Source organism: Bolinopsis microptera, chromosome 9 (genome assembly GCF_026151205.1).
Source record: "Bolinopsis microptera isolate Bmic1 chromosome 9, MBARI_Bmic_1.0, whole genome shotgun sequence".
NCBI classification, from domain to species: Eukaryota; Metazoa; Ctenophora; class Tentaculata; order Lobata; family Bolinopsidae; genus Bolinopsis; species Bolinopsis microptera.
The window spans coordinates 16,345,800-16,366,091 of NC_087080.1; the positions used below are offsets into that span (position 1 = coordinate 16,345,800).

At 39.8% G+C, this 20,292-nt stretch overlaps 3 protein-coding genes across 3 annotated transcripts; 2 read left to right on the top strand and 1 right to left on the bottom strand.

The window, feature by feature from the left end:
- The first annotated feature begins 11,548 nt into the window (after positions 1-11,548).
- Positions 11,549-14,814, top strand: LOC134820699 (uncharacterized). The gene is made up of 2 exons (XM_063831227.1): positions 11,549-11,672; positions 12,129-14,814. The coding sequence occupies exons 1-2, from the start codon at positions 11,580-11,582 to the stop codon at positions 14,481-14,483; spliced, it is 2,448 nt and encodes an 815-aa protein (XP_063687297.1). The 5' UTR covers positions 11,549-11,579; the 3' UTR covers positions 14,484-14,814.
- A 715-nt stretch (positions 14,815-15,529) lies between these two features.
- On the bottom strand, positions 15,530-16,702 carry LOC134821440 (phage-like element PBSX protein XkdO). The gene is made up of 2 exons (XM_063832182.1): positions 16,685-16,702; positions 15,530-16,477 (listed from the first exon to the last, which is right to left on the bottom strand). Exons 1-2 carry the CDS (start codon positions 16,700-16,702, stop codon positions 15,530-15,532), a joined length of 966 nt encoding a protein of 321 aa, XP_063688252.1.
- Positions 16,703-16,787: 85 nt separating this feature from the next.
- Positions 16,788-17,655, top strand: LOC134821442 (uncharacterized). The gene is made up of 2 exons (XM_063832183.1): positions 16,788-16,792; positions 17,058-17,655. Exons 1-2 carry the CDS (start codon positions 16,788-16,790, stop codon positions 17,653-17,655), a joined length of 603 nt encoding a protein of 200 aa, XP_063688253.1.
- Positions 17,656-20,292: the final 2,637 nt, after the last annotated feature.

The following is a 20,292-nucleotide window of genomic DNA, read 5'->3' on the forward strand; positions in this document are numbered from 1 at the left end:
GTTGTAACCCCTTTTCGCTCGCAAAAGGCCCCCTTCTAATCGCTGGCCTTTGGCCGGAGCCCACGCTTTGTTGCTCTAACCAAAGCCCTCTCGCTTGTAGTAGCGCGCGACCGCGCGCAGTATGCGTAGACACATGGCTATGTGAACACGCTTTGCGTGCACAAAAGAAACTTGTAACGTGTGGCAACTAATGCTAAACTCGCCGACGAAACAAATATTTTGCAAGTGTCGCCCGTTAAAAGTAATTTAAACTCAGTGTAATATTTGACCATTGTTGATGATCTGGCCCGGCGCGCGCTACTTCGTAGCACTTGCTATTGGAGGTCGGGAAGGCTACTCAATATCTATTTGTTTGAAGAAAATTGTGCTGGCCGAAATTAGCGCTAAAAACCAACCTACAGTCGGCACGCGCGGCTCACTGTCGATGGCGCATTACCTAATTAGCTCAAGTTTGGAGAGTTACAGTTGTTTGTGGATGTTAAAGGGATAAAATACTTGTGCATCGAAGAAAATAAATGTTGTTAAGACAGAGCGGGCGAGTAAAGGTAATTAAATTAATTTGATGATCAGGGGCTACATCACGTCTTCAACCCAGGGGGGGCAAGGGATTGCGGGTTCCAGAGGTGGAGCCCCTGGTGGGGGGGGGTAGGGGGCGAAGCCCCCCCAATAGCAGGGGTCTGGGGCGCAGCCCCCAGTGGGGTCAAGGGGCGGAGCCCCTTGTCGGGGGGATAGGGGGTCGAAGCCCCCCTGAAAAATTTTAAGGAAATTAGACAATTTTGACGCATTTTCCAGTACTTGAGGGACACGAATTTACGTTAGCAGCAACTAAAAGAAAAAGCAAATTAATGTAAGTAGTCCGAATTTATTGACAGTACATACTTCACAATCTCTTTTAACTACACATTAGTACTACACTTTACTATACATACATTTTCATGTTTTTGTAAACTTGTCCCCCAAATCCCAGGGGGGCAGCTGCCCCCCCTGCCCCCCCGGTGATGTAGCCCATGATGATGCTCTTGTCAACGGTCGTAAGATCGTTTCTCCGCTTGCCAAAAGTGATCATGTTGGGATACTAGTCAAACTGGTTGTTTCGCCCAATACTAACAAAAGTCCCAAACAAAAGATTTTAAAGCCTATTTGGGGTAAGATTTCCTCAGAAGAGTTATTTAACTTTAGTATGAATAGTTGTGGACACAACAGGAAAATTGAGAATAATCTTGTGCGAGGGTAGGGACCCAGATGTCGTTTCTAACCCAAATAAACTTTAAGGAGGCTTCTCATCAGTAGCCGCACCTCCTTACTCGGTTTCTGAACTGGAATTCTATGGGCTTCCAGACGGCCAGACCGAGTATTACCATCCCATCCTTCTAGAGTTCATCACAAGTAGCACCCACCTTGAAGATCTTTGACACCCAGACACACCCCATTGGCGAACAAACTTTGGATATAATCTTACATGCTCCCGAAGGAATCCCTGGTTTATGGTCTTTCTCATCGTCACCAGCACTTTCACTAGGTCACCAGCTCTTTCACTGAAGTCATCAGCCCTTTCACTGAAGTCATCAGATGTGACTCTGATCAACGGTATAGTTGTGGACACAACAAGAAAATTGAGAATAATCTTGTGCGAGGGTAGGGACCCAGATGTCGTTTCTAACCCAAATAAACTTTAAGGAGGCTTCTCATCAGTAGCCGCACCTCCTTACTCGGTTTCTGAACTGGAATTCTATGGGCTTCCAGACGGCCAGACCGAGTATTACCATCCCATCCTTCTAGAGTTCATCACAAGCAGCACCCACCTTGAAGATCTTTGACACCCAGACACACCCCATTGGCGAACAAACTTTGGATATAATCTTACATGCTCCCGAAGGAATCCCTGGTTTATGGTCTTTCTCATCGTCACCAGCACTTTCACTAGGTCACCAGCTCTTTCACTGAAGTCATCAGCCCTTTCACTGAAGTCATCAGATGTGACTCTGATCAACGGTATAGTTGTGGACACAACAAGAAAATTGAGAATAATCTTGTGCGAGGGTAGGGACCCAGATGTCGTTTCTAACCCAAATAAACTTTAAGGAGGCTTCTCATCAGTAGCCGCACCTCCTTACTCGGTTTCTGAACTGGAATTCTATGGGCTTCCAGACGGCCAGACCGAGTATTACCATCCCATCCTTCTAGAGTTCATCACAAGTAGCACCCACCTTGAAGATCTTTGACACCCAGACACACCCCATTGGCGAACAAACTTTGGATATAATCTTACATGCTCCCGAAGGAATCCCTGGTTTATGGTCTTTCTCATCGTCACCAGCACTTTCACTAGGTCACCAGCTCTTTCACTGAAGTCATCAGCCCTTTCACTGAAGTCATCAGATGTGACTCTGATCAACGGTATAGTTGTGGACACAACAAGAAAATTGAGAATAATCTTGTGCGAGGGTAGGGACCCAGATGTCGTTTCTAACCCAAATAAACTTTAAGGAGGCTTCTCATCAGTAGCCGCACCTCCTTACTCGGTTTCTGAACTGGAATTCTATGGGCTTCCAGACGGCCAGACCGAGTATTACCATCCCATCCTTCTAGAGTTCATCACAAGTAGCACCCACCTTGAAGATCTTTGACACCCAGACACACCCCATTGGCGAACAAACTTTGGATATAATCTTACATGCTCCCGAAGGAATCCCTGGTTTATGGTCTTTCTCATCGTCACCAGCACTTTCACTAGGTCACCAGCTCTTTCACTGAAGTCATCAGCCCTTTCACTGAAGTCATCAGATGTGACTCTGATCAACGGTATAGTTGTGGACACAACAAGAAAATTGAGAATAATCTTGTGCGAGGGTAGGGACCCAGATGTCGTTTCTAACCCAAATAAACTTTAAGGAGGCTTCTCATCAGTAGCCGCACCTCCTTACTCGGTTTCTGAACTGGAATTCTATGGGCTTCCAGACGGCCAGACCGAGTATTACCATCCCATCCTTCTAGAGTTCATCACAAGTAGCACCCACCTTGAAGATCTTTGACACCCAGACACACCCCATTGGCGAACAAACTTTGGATATAATCTTACATGCTCCCGAAGGAATCCCTGGTTTATGGTCTTTCTCATCGTCACCAGCACTTTCACTAGGTCACCAGCTCTTTCACTGAAGTCATCAGCCCTTTCACTGAAGTCATCAGATGTGACTCTGATCAACGGTATAGTTGTGGACACAACAAGAAAATTGAGAATAATCTTGTGCGAGGGTAGGGACCCAGATGTCGTTTCTAACCCAAATAAACTTTAAGGAGGCTTCTCATCAGTAGCCGCACCTCCTTACTCGGTTTCTGAACTGGAATTCTATGGGCTTCCAGACGGCCAGACCGAGTATTACCATCCCATCCTTCTAGAGTTCATCACAAGTAGCACCCACCTTGAAGATCTTTGACACCCAGACACACCCCATTGGCGAACAAACTTTGGATATAATCTTACATGCTCCCGAAGGAATCCCTGGTTTATGGTCTTTCTCATCGTCACCAGCACTTTCACTAGGTCACCAGCTCTTTCACTGAAGTCATCAGCCCTTTCACTGAAGTCATCAGATGTGACTCTGATCAACGGTATAGTTGTGGACACAACAAGAAAATTGAGAATAATCTTGTGCGAGGGTAGGGACCCAGATGTCGTTTCTAACCCAAATAAACTTTAAGGAGGCTTCTCATCAGTAGCCGCACCTCCTTACTCGGTTTCTGAACTGGAATTCTATGGGCTTCCAGACGGCCAGACCGAGTATTACCATCCCATCCTTCTAGAGTTCATCACAAGTAGCACCCACCTTGAAGATCTTTGACACCCAGACACACCCCATTGGCGAACAAACTTTGGATATAATCTTACATGCTCCCGAAGGAATCCCTGGTTTATGGTCTTTCTCATCGTCACCAGCACTTTCACTAGGTCACCAGCTCTTTCACTGAAGTCATCAGCCCTTTCACTGAAGTCATCAGATGTGACTCTGATCAACGGTATAGTTGTGGACACAACAAGAAAATTGAGAATAATCTTGTGCGAGGGTAGGGACCAAGATGTCGTTTCTAACCCAAATAAACTTTAAGGAGGCTTCTCATCAGTAGCCGCACCTCCTTACTCGGTTTCTGAACTGGAATTCTATGGGCTTCCAGACGGCCAGACCGAGTATTACCATCCCATCCTTCTAGAGTTCATCACAAGTAGCACCCACCTTGAAGATCTTTGACACCCAGACACACCCCATTGGCGAACAAACTTTGGATATAATCTTACATGCTCCCGAAGGAATCCCTGGTTTATGGTCTTTCTCATCGTCACCAGCACTTTCACTAGGTCACCAGCTCTTTCACTGAAGTCATCAGCCCTTTCACTGAAGTCATCAGATGTGACTCTGATCAACGGTATAGTTGTGGACACAACAAGAAAATTGAGAATAATCTTGTGCGAGGGTAGGGACCCAGATGTCGTTTCTAACCCAAATAAACTTTAAGGAGGCTTCTCATCAGTAGCCGCACCTCCTTACTCGGTTTCTGAACTGGAATTCTATGGGCTTCCAGACGGCCAGACCGAGTATTACCATCCCATCCTTCTAGAGTTCATCACAAGTAGCACCCACCTTGAAGATCTTTGACACCCAGACACACCCCATTGGCGAACAAACTTTGGATATAATCTTACATGCTCCCGAAGGAATCCCTGGTTTATGGTCTTTCTCATCGTCACCAGCACTTTCACTAGGTCACCAGCTCTTTCACTGAAGTCATCAGCCCTTTCACTGAAGTCATCAGATGTGACTCTGATCAACGGTATAGTTGTGGACACAACAAGAAAATTGAGAATAATCTTGTGCGAGGGTAGGGACCAAGATGTCGTTTCTAACCCAAATAAACTTTAAGGAGGCTTCTCATCAGTAGCCGCACCTCCTTACTCGGTTTCTGAACTGGAATTCTATGGGCTTCCAGACGGCCAGACCGAGTATTACCATCCCATCCTTCTAGAGTTCATCACAAGTAGCACCCACCTTGAAGATCTTTGACACCCAGACACACCCCATTGGCGAACAAACTTTGGATATAATCTTACATGCTCCCGAAGGAATCCCTGGTTTATGGTCTTTCTCATCGTCACCAGCACTTTCACTAGGTCACCAGCTCTTTCACTGAAGTCATCAGCCCTTTCACTGAAGTCATCAGATGTGACTCTGATCAACGGTATAGTTGTGGACACAACAAGAAAATTGAGAATAATCTTGTGCGAGGGTAGGGACCCAGATGTCGTTTCTAACCCAAATAAACTTTAAGGAGGCTTCTCATCAGTAGCCGCACCTCCTTACTCGGTTTCTGAACTGGAATTCTATGGGCTTCCAGACGGCCAGACCGAGTATTACCATCCCATCCTTCTAGAGTTCATCACAAGTAGCACCCACCTTGAAGATCTTTGACACCCAGACACACCCCATTGGCGAACAAACTTTGGATATAATCTTACATGCTCCCGAAGGAATCCCTGGTTTATGGTCTTTCTCATCGTCACCAGCACTTTCACTAGGTCACCAGCTCTTTCACTGAAGTCATCAGCCCTTTCACTGAAGTCATCAGATGTGACTCTGATCAACGGTATAGTTGTGGACACAACAAGAAAATTGAGAATAATCTTGTGCGAGGGTAGGGACCCAGATGTCGTTTCTAACCCAAATAAACTTTAAGGAGGCTTCTCATCAGTAGCCGCACCTCCTTACTCGGTTTCTGAACTGGAATTCTATGGGCTTCCAGACGGCCAGACCGAGTATTACCATCCCATCCTTCTAGAGTTCATCACAAGTAGCACCCACCTTGAAGATCTTTGACACCCAGACACACCCCATTGGCGAACAAACTTTGGATATAATCTTACATGCTCCCGAAGGAATCCCTGGTTTATGGTCTTTCTCATCGTCACCAGCACTTTCACTAGGTCACCAGCTCTTTCACTGAAGTCATCAGCCCTTTCACTGAAGTCATCAGATGTGACTCTGATCAACGGTATAGTTGTGGACACAACAAGAAAATTGAGAATAATCTTGTGCGAGGGTAGGGACCCAGATGTCGTTTCTAACCCAAATAAACTTTAAGGAGGCTTCTCATCAGTAGCCGCACCTCCTTACTCGGTTTCTGAACTGGAATTCTATGGGCTTCCAGACGGCCAGACCGAGTATTACCATCCCATCCTTCTAGAGTTCATCACAAGTAGCACCCACCTTGAAGATCTTTGACACCCAGACACACCCCATTGGCGAACAAACTTTGGATATAATCTTACATGCTCCCGAAGGAATCCCTGGTTTATGGTCTTTCTCATCGTCACCAGCACTTTCACTAGGTCACCAGCTCTTTCACTGAAGTCATCAGCCCTTTCACTGAAGTCATCAGATGTGACTCTGATCAACGGTATAGTTGTGGACACAACAAGAAAATTGAGAATAATCTTGTGCGAGGGTAGGGACCCAGATGTCGTTTCTAACCCAAATAAACTTTAAGGAGGCTTCTCATCAGTAGCCGCACCTCCTTACTCGGTTTCTGAACTGGAATTCTATGGGCTTCCAGACGGCCAGACCGAGTATTACCATCCCATCCTTCTAGAGTTCATCACAAGTAGCACCCACCTTGAAGATCTTTGACACCCAGACACACCCCATTGGCGAACAAACTTTGGATATAATCTTACATGCTCCCGAAGGAATCCCTGGTTTATGGTCTTTCTCATCGTCACCAGCACTTTCACTAGGTCACCAGCTCTTTCACTGAAGTCATCAGCCCTTTCACTGAAGTCATCAGATGTGACTCTGATCAACGGTATAGTTGTGGACACAACAAGAAAATTGAGAATAATCTTGTGCGAGGGTAGGGACCAAGATGTCGTTTCTAACCCAAATAAACTTTAAGGAGGCTTCTCATCAGTAGCCGCACCTCCTTACTCGGTTTCTGAACTGGAATTCTATGGGCTTCCAGACGGCCAGACCGAGTATTACCATCCCATCCTTCTAGAGTTCATCACAAGTAGCACCCACCTTGAAGATCTTTGACACCCAGACACACCCCATTGGCGAACAAACTTTGGATATAATCTTACATGCTCCCGAAGGAATCCCTGGTTTATGGTCTTTCTCATCGTCACCAGCACTTTCACTAGGTCACCAGCTCTTTCACTGAAGTCATCAGCCCTTTCACTGAAGTCATCAGATGTGACTCTGATCAACGGTATAGTTGTGGACACAACAAGAAAATTGAGAATAATCTTGTGCGAGGGTAGGGACCCAGATGTCGTTTCTAACCCAAATAAACTTTAAGGAGGCTTCTCATCAGTAGCCGCACCTCCTTACTCGGTTTCTGAACTGGAATTCTATGGGCTTCCAGACGGCCAGACCGAGTATTACCATCCCATCCTTCTAGAGTTCATCACAAGTAGCACCCACCTTGAAGATCTTTGACACCCAGACACACCCCATTGGCGAACAAACTTTGGATATAATCTTACATGCTCCCGAAGGAATCCCTGGTTTATGGTCTTTCTCATCGTCACCAGCACTTTCACTAGGTCACCAGCTCTTTCACTGAAGTCATCAGCCCTTTCACTGAAGTCATCAGATGTGACTCTGATCAACGGTATAGTTGTGGACACAACAAGAAAATTGAGAATAATCTTGTGCGAGGGTAGGGACCCAGATGTCGTTTCTAACCCAAATAAACTTTAAGGAGGCTTCTCATCAGTAGCCGCACCTCCTTACTCGGTTTCTGAACTGGAATTCTATGGGCTTCCAGACGGCCAGACCGAGTATTACCATCCCATCCTTCTAGAGTTCATCACAAGTAGCACCCACCTTGAAGATCTTTGACACCCAGACACACCCCATTGGCGAACAAACTTTGGATATAATCTTACATGCTCCCGAAGGAATCCCTGGTTTATGGTCTTTCTCATCGTCACCAGCACTTTCACTAGGTCACAGCTCTTTCACTGAAGTCAATAATATTGACTGGGATTATAGTTGTACAAATAATGTTCAAGATATGTGGGTTGAACTACATGGTAAATTGGAGTCTGTTGCTGCAGCTGTCCCAGCTGCTTCGGTTTATCTCGACAACAGACCTGTCAAGTTGCCATGGAGTACAACTTCACTTAAAAGAATGAGTAAGAACATGGGCTGAATTTGATATTAATCCTTCGGATATTAACTTTAGCTGTGCAAATAGCAAGCAGCGTATTTTTGAGGTGGCAGAAATTAAAGCTAAAGTAAATTATGAAAAGAAGATTACATCTAATTTAAAACAGAATTGTGAATCTTTTTACTCGTATTTGCGTAATAAACGTCAAGTTAAGTCAAGTGTTGTTTCTTTAGATAGAGGAGATGGTACACGCACAGATAGTTCATCTGAGTCAGCTGAGGTACTTGCTAGTGCCTTTAGTTCTGTGTTTGTGCGTGAACCACCTGGCCCTCTTCCCCAAAATGAGAGTTATAACAAAGAGGTTATTGATGATATGGAAATTAGCAGTTCTGATATCAAGAAGCAGCTTTTAAAGCTTAATGTTTTTAAAAGTTCTGGTCCGGATGGCGTTCATCCAAAGTTGTTGAAATCCTTAGCATACGATGAAAAGTTTGTTGAAGCTGTAACTAAATTATTTGTTAAGTGTTCAGAAACAGGAGTCCTGCCTGACATTTGGAAGACAGCATCTGTTGTAGCATTGTTCAAAAAGGGTGTTAAATCTGATCCCTTAAGTTTTAGATGTTATAAAAGACTTTCTGACAGACAGAATCATGAGGGTTTGTGTAGAAGGACAATGGTCTGAGGTGAAACACGTGTTATCTGGTGTTCCCCAGGGGTCAGTATTGGGTCCTTTGCTATTTATTCTTTATATAAACGATTTACCTGACAATGTTAAAAATAAGATTAAATTATTTGCAGATGATCTCAAGTTAGTCTGTAATGCAGCTAACCATAGAAGTGTATCTGATGATATTTTAGAACTCGAAATTTGGGAGAGTATTTGGCACTTAAACTTCAATCCTGCCAAGTGTAAAGTAGTCCATATTAATCTGAATAATAATCCTAACTCGAATTATATTGTAAATGGAGTAGAACTAGAAGTATCTGCACAGGAAAAAGATTTGGGGGTTATTACCCATAGCTCCTTGCTTTGGAATGAACAGATAAAAGCATGTATTTCTAAAGCAAATCGTATGATCTGCTGGATTGTAAGGAACTTAGTTATTAGAGAAAAGGTTGTAATGATAGCTATTTATAAAGCTTTGATAAGACCTCATCTTGAGTATTGTGTCCAATTGTGGAATCCAGTTGCGGCTCATGGAAGTTGGGGGACTGTTTTGGAGCTGGAGAGCGTCCAGAGGCGGTTTACCCGTCTTATTGATGAGGTGGGTACTCTTCCATACAGCTGCAGACTGGATATCCTCAATTTGACAACGCTGGCAGAGCGGCGAATACGTGGGGACCTTATCAAAGCTTTTAAAGTAACTAGTGGTTTGACTGAATATGGATCGGGTTTGTTCAGAATGAGCAGATCTGGTCTTAATCTAGTTTCAACCAATAGGTGTAATAAGAGTGTAACTAAAGTTAAGAATCTCCAGTCTTCTTTTCTTCCGGAGCGAGTCATTCCTTACTGGAACAAACTCCCTTCAGATGTCAAGAACTGCTCGACAGTTTTAAGCTTTAAAGTTAGATTGGAAGGATTTAAGAAAGAAATGATTTCTAAAAACAGTGTAAATGATTTTTATTTTTGGAATGTTTCGAATGAAGTTTTAGGGAAAATTGAAGGACCCAGTTATTTAAGCAATAAGGAGACACATAATGAATATCTTTGGTTTCATCCTTTTGTGGCAAAGAAGCGTTTCATAAATCTTTATTCCACTGGGAAGTATTAATGAATTATTTATAGATAATGTATTAGATTTTATTAATTAATAAAATTGAATTTGATAAATTATTAATGTTGATGGAAAAATATATTTATTTAAATTATTTTTTTATTTAGTGCAATGATATTTTGTAAATTATTCTCAACGTGAAAGAACTTTGTCAATATAAACAGTTTAGATTTGAACTTGGAGCCGCAAGGCCAAGGGTGATTTTCAAAACTTTGAGTTGTTGAAGGGTTTATTTTTTTCTTTCTATATAGGGTCATTGTGACATTATGTGTATACTGTTTGAAAAATTTTATATTTAAAAAAATTATTCTCAACTTATCTATACAATACTATATTTTAAACTTCACAAAATCCCCTGGCAACGCTGCAAATTTACCGAAAACTGACCCTTCTTCCGGACCAATTTTAGCTTGCAAATGGAGTTGGAGCATCGCAATTTTTAGCAGGGTTGTAGAGAAAGGACAGGAATAGGAGATTCATAAAATTTTTATTTAGGCTTTAGATTTTTTATCGGAAGTGAGGTCAAATTAACGTTAGAATAATTACGCTGTTTCATCACTGTTTGACTGCGTCGTTGCTTAGCAATCTAGAATATTGCATGTGCACGAGCAACCACCGATTAACGGCGCTGCGTTTTCATGCTTTATGATATGTCATGACTAGCTCACATTAACGCTCACACTATAACTATCCATAACTTTGGTTGTGATTGATATTTTTTGATAAAACGTTATAAATATAATTAATCTCCAGAATGCATGTATATTTCCAGTAAATGTAAAGTGTAGGAGTTCATATAAAATGTCCAAAAAAAAGTAATATCTATTTTATTAAATCAGTTAAACAAAAAATCTAGAACCAACTGTCTATGTACTGCACGCTCCTCCGGCGACAGCTCCGGTGGAATAAAAACAGTTTTAAAACACTGAGACAGTCTGAGTTCTTTAGCTTTAATCAGTATCTGATGAACGGTGCTAGAGCTTCCAAATGATACTTTGACAGCTCTATGTTTTTCAGCAGCTTTATTCCCAATTCGAGCAGCTTCAAAACGTGGCTTCTCTGCCATTTGTTCAAACACATCGCAAATTTGATCACCAAGTTTCTCTCCTGCATCCTCCTTGAGACCAAAAATCAACACATTTCTGCTGTGATCCTCTTCAGCTACCACATTCTGAACTACTTTCTTAAAGTTCTCTGCAGTGAAAGTAGAATAATTTGAGATCATAAATGAGATAAGAGCCTTTTCCTTTTTGCATCAAACAGGATCAATAGAAATTTACCCAAGAAAACATATCAACTATACGACTCATAAATAATAATCCAATCCGGAATTTACATGAACTTATTCTGTTCAGAGAAACTTTTGGAACGGTGAAATCATTTATTGCAGCAAAAAATTGAAAATCGCAGAACAAAAACTAAATTTCTTTGAACTAATTTATTTTAATGTTTATTTATTCTGCTAAGTTTAACAAGGTTTTTATATCATTTATCAAGTAATTATATCTTTTGTAAATCAGTCATTAGAACTGGCACAGGATCCAAACAATCAATCAGTTTTGTAGTTAGAAATAGATTTAAATTGTTTTCACACATTTTCATCTAAATATTTTAGGGAAGCAAATAGTGGTTGAAAATGTGATGCCTCCATACCAGCATCCATATTCAAAAAATTTGCTAAATGATCCAATGAAGAATGGATGTCACCTTGAAAGAATAAAATCTGGAAAACGAGTAAGATGAAATTTTGTTTGTAAGATTTATATGAAGTGGAAATTAGCACCACTTTGGTTCTTGTCCGTAGACAGGAGCTAGACAACAACAGCAGTCAATAATAAACAATGATAAATAGCTGCTGTTACTTTTAGGGAACGAGCAACCACAAGCATTGGTATTTTTAATTGCTGGGAGTCGCCTTCAATTTGAGCATCACGGCTTACTAATCTTAGTAAAAGGCTGATTAGTGCCGGAACGTCGATTTGTTTTATTTAGTTTTCACCAGTTATTTACCTTGTTTCACTTTTTTACCAATACTTAGGTATAAAATACACAATAATTATTCATAGTCTGTTATTTATCCATCCATTCAAGTTAAAAATGGGTTACATGTATCTTTGGATTCGATTAATCATACAGTATTGATAAATTACATATATATTGGTATTGTCCTTAATGATGTTTTTTTTTCAGAACGGCAGCATTTCAACTACATCAAGCCAAGTCTCCAAGAAGTCATGTACTTACACAGACCCACTTCAACGGTTTGCTTCATTCCTTAAGAACAGAAAGTGCAAGGATATAATTATAATGGCTGGTGCAGGCATCTCTACTGCCAGTGGAATACCAGACTTCAGGTCTCCTGGCACCGGACTTTACTACAATACCAAGAAGTATAACGTTTCTAATCCTACTGATGTTTTTGACTTGAAATATTTCAACCGAAATCCCAACCCTTTTTTAGATATTATCCGTGATTTTATTAGGAGTGAAAAACAGCCCAACTCTATTCATAAATTCTGTAAAACGTTGGAGTCACATGGAGTGCTGTTGCGAATGTACACACAAAATATTGATGGCTTGGAAAAGAAATGTGGTATATCCTCCACTAAGCTAGTTGAGGCTCACGGCACTCTGGAGTCAGCTTCTTGCTGTAAGTGTTTTGCTCCTCACTCTCCATCTTGGACTGAAAAGATGATTTTAGCACACAAAGTGCCATCATGTCGAAGAAAGAGTTGCTCTGGATATGTTAAACCGGATGTCGTCATGTTTGGTGAAGAACTTCCTAAAAAGTTTTATCTTTACCCGAAAGATTTTCAAAAATGTGATCTTTTGATTATCATGGGAACATCATTGAATGTTGAACCTTTCTCGGAATTGGTTGATGCTGTACCCAGAAAATGTCCCAGAGTTCTACTCAACAGGGATGCTGTTGGACCATTTGCTGATTCACGTCGGAAAAATGACATCTTCGTCCCTGGAGATATATTGGAGTCATTGAAACAAGTCATTAAATTGGCAGGGTGGAATAAAACTAAAAACTCGGATGACGATTGTAGTTCTTCAGAGAGCAGTGCTTCGGAGACAGAAAGCAAAACTTGGGCAAGCACAAGAAACTTCCGTGAGATGGCCACGGAGAAGAACTACAAACCGCCTGAGTCTGTGTGTTTACCAAACAGCGTCATCAGAAAATCTTCTCAGCACCAACTTGTAAACAAGATGTCCCTTTTATCTGTTGAAAGTACCAAAACTGCGAAGACTATATCTCGTCGATCTGTTTCTGCTCCAATTCCAAAGACTGAGCTAAAAGCCTCTGAGCAGACCATCCCTACTGAGATTTCGGGTAATAGTACTGATAGTCTGTCTCCTTTGTCAGGGTGTAGTGAGAAGAGTGTTGGCACATCTGTATCTAACGAGAACAGTTATAACAAATATTGCGATGAAAGTGATAATAATATAACGGTGGAAACAACGATGAGCAGCAGGGGACAGCAGAAATCGGATGAAGTTCCTTTCAGCTGTATATCAGGGTGTACTACAGGCTTAAGTGATTCACCCAAAACCTTAGAATGGGCATCAACCACTGTGCAAAGGGATCCTCCACATTCCTCACTAAATCCTAATTTACCACAACAATCTAACCAAGGTACAGAGTTAAAAGCTTCGAACTGTCTCATTAGCCCTGTTATTCAGTTGAATGGTGATACCACATCAGTTTCTTTAAAGGAAAAAAATGCTGAAGTGAAAGAACCGTTAGGGTGTACTGACGACAATGCTAAAGAAGATCCGTCATTCATGACAATGAACGTGTTGCCAAACCACGCTAAAATAAACCACAATAACTCCTCTAGTACTAGGGTAAATAACCTCTCAGAGAGGAGGTCTGCTCCTCCAGACACACAGCCGGATTTAAGGTATCCTTTCAGCAGTGCTGTACAGAGAGTTAACAGAAAACCAGTTCAAGCAAAGCCTCTTTATAACCAAAGGAGATTTGTCCAGTTGAAGGAGTCTAATAACAAATTTACGAGAACCTCTAGTAAAGCTAATGGAATAACTCGAAGAAAAGCATCTAAAACTCAGATTGCCAAAAGCGTTAAAAAGAGTACTGGTGGGCATGAGGAGCACCAGTCGTACAGTGACCTTCTATACTCGGAAACATCTGACATATTTAAAAAGGAGTTCAATGTTTTCCTGACCAGTGAAAAAGCAGAAACCATCAAGTCTCTTTGCTCCAACACTAAACCCTCTACTCGCCACAAACAAAAATCAGGCCGGAGAAATGACACTGTAGTATCACCTTTTAGTTCGTACAAAAAATCGAACGAAGCTGTTCAGTCAAAGTTGCAGAAAGAAACTGTACCATCTACCGTTAGTCCATGGAAACTATCTACCGGCACACAAAACAGAAGGCAATTGAAGGAAATTTCAGGTTTAAGGAAAGAAGACTCTGGAAAAATGCCCAAGAAACAAATAGTGCTTCACTCCAGACCTTTCCTAAAATTCAAAAGGACTGATCGAGATGCTTTTCAGTGGAAGGAGAGGCGATGATTTGGGAAGTTGAAAGCGTAAAATTTATAGTTTTGTACATTTCGTAGTATTTAAGTATTTTGTAAACTTTTGATATTATGTTGCTATATGTTACTAGTGTTGCTAGATGATTGACATGATTAAGCTCTTCAGCTCAAACAGAATGTGATCAATAGAGTAATAAACTCAAAATATTATTAACATTAACCGATAATTAATAATTATCTCATGATTTGACTGCTTAAAGCTTACCTTATTTCCTTTGACCGTGTTGAGATCGGAATTATGATAATTACTAACGTGTCTAGTGTCTACTGTATTGTCTACTGTATTGTCTACTGTATTGTCTACTGTATTGTCTACTGTATTGTCTACTGTATTGTCTACTGTATTGTCTACTGTATTGTCTACTGTATTGTCTACTGTATTGTCTACTGTATTGTCTACTGTATTGTCTACTGTATTGTCTACTGTATTGTCTACTGTATTGTCTACTAACTTGTTTACTAACTTGTCTACTAACTTTTCTACCAACTTGTCTACTAACTTGTCTACTAATTTGTCTTCTAACTTGTCTACTAAATTGTCTACTAACTTGTCTTCTAACTTGTCTACTAACTTGTATCCTAACTTGTCTTCTAATTTGTCTTCTAACTTGTCTACTAACTTGTCTACTAACTTGTCCACTAACTTGTCCACTAACTTGTCTACTAACTTGTCTACTAACTTGTCTACTACCTTGTCTACTAACTTGTCTACTAACTTGTCTTTTAACTTGTCTTCTAACTTGTCTACTAACTTGTCTTCTAACTCGTCTACTAATTTGTCTTCTAACTTGTCTACTAACTTGTCTACTAACTTGTCTTCTAACTTGTCTTCTAACTTGTCTACTAACTTGTCTACTAACTTGTCTACTAACTTGTCTTCAAACTTGTCTACTAACTTGTCTACTAACTTGTCTACTAACTTGTCTTCTAACTTGTCTATTATCTTGTCTTCTAACTTGTCTTCTAACTTGTCTTCTAACTTGTCCACTAACTTGTCCACTAACTTGTTTACAAACTTGTCTACCTAGCTACTAACTTGTCTTCTAACTTGTCTATTAACTTGTCTTCTAACTTGTCTTCAAACTTGTCTTCTAACTTGTCCACTAACTTGTCCACTAACTTGTTTACAAACTTGTCTACTAACTTGTCTTCCAACTTGTCTACTAACTTGTTTACAAACTTGTCTACTAACTTGTATCCTAACTTGTCTACAAACTTGTCTACTAACTTGTCTTCTAACTTGTCTTCTAACTTGTCTACTAACTTGTCTTCAAACTTGTCTACTAACTTGTCTTCTAACTTGTCTACTAACTTGTCTTCTAACTTGTCTTCTAACTTGTCTACTAACTTGTTTACAAACTTGTCTACTAACTTGTCTTCTAACTTGTCTTCTAACTTGTTTTCTAACTTGTCTACTAACTTGTCTACTAACTTGTCTACTAACTTATCTACTAACTTGTCTACTAACTTGTCTACTAACTTGTCTTCTAACTTGTCTTCTAACTTGTCTACTAACTTGTCTTCTAACTTGTCTACTAACTTGTTTACAAACTTGTCTACTAACTTGTCTACTAACTTGTCTACTAACTTGTCTTCTAACTTGTCTTCTAACTTTTCCACTAACTTGTCTTCTAACTTGTCTACTAACTTGTCTTCTAACTTGTCTTCAAACTTGTCTACTAACTTGTCTACTAACTTGTCTTCTAACTTGTCTACTAACTTGTCTACTAACTTGTCTTCTAACTTGTCTACTAACTTGTCTTCTAACTTGTCTACTAACTTGTCTTCTAACTTGTCTATTAACTTGTCTTCTAACTTGTCTTCTAACTTGTCTTCTAACTTGTCTTCTAACTTGTCTACTAACTTGTTTACAAACTTGTCTACTAACTTGTCTACTAACTTGTCTACTAACTTGTCTTCTAAATTTTCCACTAACTTGTCTTCTAACTTGTCTACAAGTTTATTATCCTTTAATCAATATTTTAAATGGGTTAGTCCTATTCAGCAAGCATGTTACTGCACGACTCTTATGATATGCTTGATATCTAAATAAACCTACTGCGCACAGTTGTTTGGCTCTACTTACGTTGGAGCAAATACGAATTATTATTACGGAGTGAATCTAACCAAAATCCTTAGGGAAATAAGATTCATTAAAAATGTGGTTTTGCTTACTTTATTGTTATCTAACATGAATCACTTTGAAATAATGCGTAAATCTCGAATTATCATTATCATCAATATGAATGAAGACTTAGCTTAATCAGATTTTAATGAGATGATGTAAATTAATTGTCGTGCTCTATAAACTATAAACTATAAACTATAGAGTTTACCGGTTATAATTATAAAACGTAATATGATGGATTCCAATATCATTGTCTTATATTGTTGTATTACTGTTTTCGTATAAGCCTACAGTTTATCATCATAATGTTCCAGTGTGTATTAGTTTGTACACCTCATTAATAATGTTGGTTTGGTCCAAATAATCTCACCCTTTAATTAGTCTTTTGAAAATTCATGTAGTATAGCTAGATTTTCCAAGTCCTACTCTGCGGAGTCCTACTCTGCGGAGTCCTACTCTGCGGAGTCCTACTCTGCGGAGTCCTACTCTGCGGAGTCCTACTCTGTGGAGTCCTACTCTGCGGAGTCCTACTCTGCGGAGTCCTACTCTGCGGAGTGCCACTCTGCGGAGTGCCACTCTGCGGAGTCCTACTCTGCGGAGTCCTACTCTGCGGAGTCCTACTCTGCGGAGTCCTACTCTGCGGAGTCCTACTCTGCGGAGTCCTACTCTGTGGAGTCCTACTCTGCGGAGTCCTACTCTGCGGAGTCCTACTCTGCGGAGTCCTACTCTGCGGAGTCCTACTCTGCGGAGTGCCACTCTGCGGAGTGCCACTCTGCGGAGTCCTACTCTGCGGAGTCCTACTCTGCGGAGTCCTACTCTGCGGAGTCCTACTCTGCGGAGTCCTACTCTGCGGAGTCCTACTCTGTGGAGTCCTACTCTGCGGAGTCCTACTCTGCGGAGTCCTACTCTGCGGAGTCCTACTCTGCGGAGTCCTACTCTGCGGAGTCCTACTCTGCGGAGTCCTACTCTGCGGAGTCCTACTCTGTGGAGTCCTACTCTGTGGAGTCCTGGTATGTAGATTTAAATATCGGGCGAAATTATGTCAAAAAATGTAAAAAATGACGGTGCCAATTTGAGGTAGGCCTGTTAAGTGTTATTTGGTTATGCCATTTTATTTGATAAAAATATCCACATTACGTGACTCAGTACAAGTACACCATATTACAAGTACTACTACTTACATTTAATGAAATGTAACATTGATCACTCTCACAATCCTACCCAATATTCGGAGATGAAGTTTGAATAATATTGACATGTTATAGAATATAGTGTGTATAAATACTGTTACTATGCTCCACAGCTACCTTGTGAAGATGTCACACTAAGAGTGATCAAATTAGGCTGTAAGTTGGAGAGCTGCGAGGGGCCGTGCAGCTGGCTTATTGTTGTATCAGAGAGAGAGCATGACATGCACTTATATTGCACTTCAGCACTGCAGATTCTTACTTACAAAAAAGAGCGGTCAAGTGTTTTACTTGTCGCTGTCAGATGCAATGCGGAGTTAAGATTTGCTGTGGAAAGTACTTCTTGACAATCTCATAAATAATATATATATATATATATATATAGAGAAATTGCATGCTTTGTCGATTAAATGAAAGTAAGATTTGACATTATTATTAATGAATGAATTACTGAGTTATTGCAACAACACACATTGTAATCAATAAATGAGTCTGTAATGACCGTATAACGTATAATGTAGCTTTACAAACCCAGGCGACTGGTTTATAATCTATGTTAATGTAGATTGTAGGCTTACTATTATATACAAAAAGAGACGAAATATATATATATATAATATATTTTTCGTTAAATGGTGCCCCCAGGTTAATTCCGCCACAGTTTTAATAAATATGTTCAAGTATGAGGTATGCTGAGTAGTCTAGCATTATTTGATTACCTAGAAGTGTTGGGAATTGTTAACATATTACATAGTTGTAAGCTAATAAACTGAAGGCAGAAACAAATTTGCTTCACATACTCTTGAAGATATGTGAACATGTTTGAAATTGAGCAAATATTGATATTATATATTTGCTTAAAGACCCTATATTACGTACTATGGACCAATCAACACTTTTATAACCATCAGTAACAAAAATTATTATGTGGTAGTACGGGTATCGGCCTTACAAAATGACACGAAAAAGGAGATGGCTCTGAAATGCACAAAAATGAGTTTTGTTCATGTTTTATTATCCAGATAGGTAGTTCAACAGGTATATTTTTCTTCCCGGGGGTTGATTTGATTGAAAAACCGTAAATTTTGCGATAAAAATTGTCATCTTTGAAAACTTCCAAAAAAACAAGCCTTACAAAATGATAATTTCGTCACGGCTGTCATTTTTTAACAGCAGCCTATAGAAATTTGATTTCACCTAGGACAGTTAGATAAATATAATAGATTGAAGATTAGAATAGCTTTTACTGGAAAAAGGATGATTAAAAAAAGTTGGGCAATTTCGCGTGAGATAGTGCCTTACAAAATGACAACTCAAAACGGCATCACTTTAAATCCGATTTGGGAAAAAGTTTCATTATTCTTTCACGTGTCTTACTGTTAGATATATATTTTGTTTATATTATACCAGTTCTGTTTTTACCAGAATATATTAAAAAAGGAACATTTTTTATACTTTGAAAAAATTTTAAAAATGTCATTTTGTGAGGCGTAAAAATCATTTTTTGTTTTCATACTTGAACACAGTATTTGGTTATATTTGATATTTTCTATGACTGGATAGATCACTTTTCAGTGTTTAGTTAACGTTTGACATGTTTTAGGAGTTGTTATTACTCGCTGCTTTCACAAAATAGAAGCTTTATTTCGTTGAGTTTTGAGATCAGAGTTTGAAATCAAAGAGTTTGAAATCAAAGTTTTGATATCAGAACTGCACTTTTTTAATGCTACTTGATTGTTAACTGTCAGATTATGATTATTTTTAACTCCTTCTTGTATTGACTGTTTCTGATCCATTTTAGATGATGAAAGTAATCCAATCTGAAACATTGTCATTTTGTAAGGCTTTTCGGTGTCATTTTGTGAGGCATTTTGATCAAAATTGATGATCAAACAAACACATTTAGGCTCATCATAAGCTTACTGGCTTTAAGAATACCAATAATTAGGCAAGGGGCATCCAATATATATATGCCATCTTTGTATCATAAAATAAAACTGTCATTTTGTGAGGCATAACACTGTCATTTTGTGAGGCTAGGTCATTTTTTTGTCATTTCTTCTACCAAAGTCACTAAATCAGTTCTTTTATTTGACCAAAGTAGTCTTTGATTGACATAAGTCATGGTAGTACCTGGTTTCCTGGGGTTAAATTCTAAACTTTGGTCTCCATTCTGGGTAACAGTTAGGCGGGGCAATGACTGAACAGCAAAAACGTCCATATTTATGTAAGAAATATAGATTCTATGTCATTATCATTCCTTGGGAAGTGTTAATTAATGCTTTTTCTTTCATAGAGTTAAAGGAATAGGGTTCAATGTATAGGGAACCTAAGCTACAGCATCGTCTATGTGGGCTGTCATTTTGTGAGGCCTGTCATTTTGTAAGGCCGATACCCGTAATATGGAGTTAAAATTGTCACATTTTTAGTGATTTAGCAAAATTATCACTTTTGTGACAATGTTTACA